At 38.1% G+C, this 5,337-nt stretch overlaps 1 protein-coding gene across 2 annotated transcripts in view; it reads left to right on the top strand.

Moving 5' to 3' along the window:
- Window positions 1–2,470, top strand: part of LOC103373973 (integumentary mucin C.1-like) — a 5,237-nt gene extending 2,767 nt beyond the window's left edge. Inside the window, exons 4-9 of one of the 2 annotated variants that reach the window (XM_008303983.1) lie at window positions 1–39; window positions 144–335; window positions 455–550; window positions 909–1,041; window positions 1,167–1,337; window positions 1,439–2,470. The exon at window positions 1–39 is cut by the window's left edge and continues 1 nt beyond it. In XM_008303983.1, the coding sequence (XP_008302205.1) occupies window positions 1–39; window positions 144–335; window positions 455–550; window positions 909–1,041; window positions 1,167–1,337; window positions 1,439–1,482 (675 nt within the window). In that variant the 3' untranslated portion in view covers window positions 1,483–2,470. The remainder of the gene's footprint in view (window positions 40–143; window positions 336–454; window positions 551–908; window positions 1,042–1,166; window positions 1,338–1,438) is intronic. The other variant, XM_008303985.1, reaches the window with a different exon arrangement.
- The last annotated feature ends 2,867 nt before the right edge of the window (window positions 2,471–5,337 follow it).

The following is a 5,337-nucleotide window of genomic DNA, read 5'->3' on the forward strand; positions in this document are numbered from 1 at the left end:
ACAACTGGGACCACTGTGTCCGTATGTCCAGCTACTCAGGTGAGTAATATCAAAAAGCTAAAAGACCATAGTATCACTTTTAATAATAGTCATTAAAAGTGCACATTATCCAAACCACTAAAATGGATCTTATCTCCTTGTAGATATCTATCAATAGGTCAGAATGTGGATCCCAAAGGCTCTGTGCAGCTGAGCCCTCCGACTGCGACGCGTCTACAGACGCATCATGTTCCTTTCTATCTGCCCAGCAGACCAGTGGTCAAATGTTTAGGTTTGAGCTCACAGGAGAATCTACTGGCTACGTTGCTGCCACCCTGTCAACTGACACCACAGGGGTACGTCAAATTCTCTCACTAAATAGTGGAAAATACATGAACCCTAACCAATCATATAGTTTGTTTAAACATATATGTGTAAGCCAGTACCACTGACTTTCTCTGGTTTTGTACCACAGGGAGGCAATGACACATCCTATGTCTGCGCTAACAACAACGGCACGGTTGACATCTTCGGCGCCTTACTTGACAACAACATGTTGACTCGGACAACAGTGAGTTTGCCTGGGGTGCTAAAACAAACATAAATAAATTTTTCTTGGGGTCTACATCCATCAATTTCTTTTTATTGTGGAGTGCAAATAATTAGAATACGTCTTGTCTGAAGACCGATTTTGTGTATGTACGTTTGAAATCACTTAATTAATCATTACAAAGATAAATCTGATAAGTCATTATGTTTATTTTTGTAAAAATACTCGTGCCCCAATACATAGCCTTTCTGAACCTGCTGCTTAAGTCATTTTAAAGCAAACATTAATTCAAATCACAAGCATTTGCATGGTATACTCTCATCTGTTACAATACCATCAGTGAAAACGTTCCCTTTAGTGATCTGTCTTTGCTCTGCAGCTGGAAGTGACCTGTTTGAGTGCCATAATCAATGGAACCACAATCCAATGCACCTTTAATGCCACAATACCAGATTCAACTGCTAGGACAACAAGTTTCTCACTTGCAATCTCAAATGGAACTTTCAACTCCAGTAAGTTAACATATCCAATACAACCCACTGTTACAGAAATAATCACAAATTAACAATACGTTCTTATTTTCTCATTTGCTATAAACTTATCAGTGATCTTTTGGTATTTTTTCTTCTACTCTCAGCTTCTGGTAGCCTGGGAACCCCCAACACTATACTAAGAAGCCCTGTTCTAAACTTGGCACAACCTAATGTTACCGTCGTCAACTTGGTTAATAACTCCACCACCAACGCCACAACTGTGGCCCCCACAACCACTGCCCACGCAGTCACACTCCAGCAATCACTACTGCAAGGTACGCTCAAGAAATAAGATTGTTTTTCAACGATTATCTGAAAATGGAAACATTAACAATTCCCTAACATTTGTTTTCTGTTCTTCCATTCCTACCTGTAGCTCTGCTGCTCACTGTGGCTGCCCTGGCTCCAAGCATGCTATGAGGAAAATCAAACCTGCAACATTCAAAAATATGAGAAATTCCACATCCATGCATTTGTGCTACTGAATGAAAACTTGTCTTACAGGAGGTTTACTATAATTTAGTTTTGTACTAACTCATCACAGGTGAAAGAAAGGGGACTGGCATAAGTGGTAACTCTTACAATTTTCTGATGCTTTTGAAACTTTATAAGACTTGTAAACAATTTTAAAACCCAGGACTGCTGGATTTCTGTCCTATGCCTCAGATGTAACGTATTCATTAAAATGTGTAAAAAACAGGGAACAAATAAAAAGCAGAATTACAATTAGAAGCTTTAAGATTTAAACTATGTCCACCAGAATCATCAATAGATGTCTTGGTTTATACAAATTTTGGGTTTGAGGTCTGGTTACCTTTTAAACCCATCTTATTACTGTCAGGCAAAAACCCCATGTATTGACAAGTCAATCGCAAACACTGCAGTCATTGAATTGTTAAAGTGTGATGGAAGGAAAATGTCTTCCTACACAGTAATGTCATAGGTTTTATTCAAAAAGATGAGGAACCAATGAAAAACTTTTGTTTCCAAGAATATTCTTTTACATTTCTACAGAACAGATATGTTTGTGTTTATCACCATTTACACTCATGCATGACAGTTTTGTGGCACACACAAAGCAAGCAAAGAGTGCGTCTTTCTACTCTCCTATTACTCATAAGGATGCCAGCGAACGGCAGATATGTTTTTACATCATGTTCTTATTACTGTGAATGCACACGGGTAGTTGATTGTTCAACAATGCTTATACGATGAAGCCTTCACTGGCTGATATATTTATGTGTGTTTGTGCAAGTGTGCATGTTAATGAGTACATGGTAAATACATAAATAATGCTACATACATAGACGTGACACTAAACATTGAAGAAATGTATTTTGCAAATTGCCTTATGTCACAATGAAGTTTATATTATATATTTATGAAATAAATGTTTTACGCAAACTTACGATCTAAGTCCTGTGATAAATGAGGTCTGAAATAAGGTCTGAGGATCTGATTCTGAAACTTCAGTCCTAATAACATTTTTGACGTTGTGCAACTTTAAATTTGAATTTTACTTTCCAGCATCAGCACTGTTCATGAAATTCATGAAATTTGAAAATCAATCACATTTCAGAAATGTATTCTTACACTCCCACAGTACTAATGTTCATGGTTACTGCATAAACATGGTCTAACACCTCAAAATATAGGAAAACTATTCTGAGTGCTAACTCGTAAGGACTGGAACAGCGGGTGTCTTTTTTAACAACTGAATTTTTGGCCATTTTTAGAGCCTTGTAGGATACAGATACAGACAATACACCAAATCTGATTTCATGTATAGATTCGACAAGAAAAGTCAGCCCAAGATGAGCAGTTTCAAAGCTGAATGCATTATTAATGTCAGACGATAGTTTGAGAGGCTAGTTTGCCAAAACGCAAAAAATAACTAACATTTCAAAGGGCTCTAATTTCAAAACTTACAGGTAGAGCCTTAATATTTAGGATGTCATCATAATTTTGGCACAGGAGCACCTGCGATTTCTTTAAAAGGAATCTGAGAGAGTGACCTGCGAAAACACTCAGAAATTGGTTGATTTCATTTGGAATGACCCTTTATTATAACCTTACTAGTACAAGCTAACTATTAAACAGACGCTGCTTATGCTAGTTGCTGAATATAAACCAACTACCTTTGGAATATAAGCCATCTACCTTTGAAAGGTTTTAATAATTTGTAGTTTGAAAATTACTACAATACAAAACAGAGCTAAACTTAGGAATTTAAGTTTGTTAACGCGACAAAATTATACTTGTAAGCTAGGTAGCAAAAGCTACGACGCCATTAATGCTCTAAAGCGAACGTTAGCCCAAGTTCGTGCTGTTCACAGACATTTGAGTCTTCTCTGTAGGGCACACAAGTTTGAAGCTGCTTGTATTAGCGCAACACAGGCTAACTACTTTAGGACTTTTTTTTTAAGCAATTTGCCTGTGAAAAGATGTCTAGAATAAAGCTGAGCTAAACGTGGCTAAAAATGAAAAGTTAGCTAACCCGCCAAGGTTACACTTTTAAGCTAGTTAGCAAAGGCTACGACGCCATTAATGGTAATGCGAACGTTAGCCCAAGTTCGTGCTGTTTACAAACATTTGAGACGTCTCCAGAGGCCACACAGGTTAGATAGAAACATGTAGGTTATTTGACAACACTTACCGCTGTATTTAGTCCACTGTCGGCTGAAGAAAAACATTTTCCGTGGGCTACAACAACAGAAAACAGCGACAGAAGTTTCGCTGTGGCTGCCACGCTGCTGCCGAATGAACAAAGATGGACGCCGGAAGTGACGTTTCACAGTAAAGGGGTTTAAATAAACTCTGTCTCAATAGTTTTATTTATTTATTTTGCAGATTTCTTCTAAAATATTGGCCATGCTTTTCAACATGATATAATATAATATATATAAAATAATATTATAAGAAACAAGTTAAAATTCATTTTTCTATGCTTACATGGTGAAATTTGCACCGGTGATATTGTGCAAATGCTTTTGGATGAAGATACTGTGCGCTTTGTGGCTCAAAGCATGATATAAATCAAACCAGTGTGTGCTGCCTGGTATTTTAATGAGCTAGCATGCAGCTCTACATAGATTTTCTTTAACCAGTTTGGTTGAATTATATGAAATTAAACATGCAACAAACTTTATTTATAAAGCATCTTAACACACACAGAGGTTCAAAGTGCTTTATAGTCAAAGGTTAAAAAAATAAAATAAAATAAGAAGACAGATAAAATAGAGTACTATGAAAAAATACTGATGACGGGAAAAGGTAAAATACAGCAGGTTAAAATGTAATTCAATTAGTTTCCTAAATCAAAAACAGTGCAGAGAGTTGGATGAAATGCATACATATTTAATGGAATTAAATTCAAACTGATTCACTAAAATCAGTGGGGCAAATCTAATTTCCAAAGGGAGCTGATTCCAGCAGTGAGTAGCATCAGGACTAAATCATTTTATCCTGCTACTCCCTCTCACCTGGTCATGGAGGTTCCATGCCGGCGCTGCCAGCTCCGGGCCCGCAGAGACGGCGTTACACCTGAACTCCTTCGGCCGCTGAAACGCGCCGTGCCACCGGCCACTGAGGAGCTCCATCTTCGCATGGCGTTGCTAAATACTAGGTCACTAGTAAACAAATCGTTTTTATTGAATGACTTCTTCTCCTCACGGGATTTGGACTTCATGCTCCTAACAGAGACTTGGCTTCGGGATGGTGAGTCCACACCGCTTTCTGAACTCCTTCCTCCCGGCTGTTTATTCCTCAGCTCCCCTCGGAGCACCGGCAGAGGTGGCGGTCTGGCCTCGGTGTTCAAATCCAGCTTTCAATGTCGTCTTATTCCATCTGTTACCTACTCCAGTTTTGAACTGCAAACGTTTGAGCTTCAACTTTCCTCTTTCTACGCTATGTTCGCGGTTGTTTATCGCCCTCCAAAATTTAATAAGGACTTCATTCATGACTTTGCAGATTTTCTGTCAGGTGCCACTGTGAAATATGATCACTTTCTAATTTCTGGAGATTTCAACATTCATGTCTGCTGTGAATCAAGACCACTGGTCACTGATTTCTTAAACCTCATTGATTCTTTTAATATTGTTCAAAGTGTTAAAAACCCGACTCACGAGAAAGGGCATATTTTAGATCTGGTTTTATCATATGATTTATCTGTATGTGTAAATGAAATTTGTGAATCAGCGTGTATCTCTGACCATCTGCCTGTGCTCTTCACTGTTTCAATTCCTTGTTTGGGGGCTAAAACCTGTGCTTCTAAGC

Source organism: Stegastes partitus, unplaced genomic scaffold (genome assembly GCF_000690725.1).
Source record: "Stegastes partitus isolate 25-593 unplaced genomic scaffold, Stegastes_partitus-1.0.2 Scaffold2109, whole genome shotgun sequence".
Lineage (NCBI taxonomy): Eukaryota > Metazoa > Chordata > Actinopteri > Pomacentridae > Stegastes > Stegastes partitus.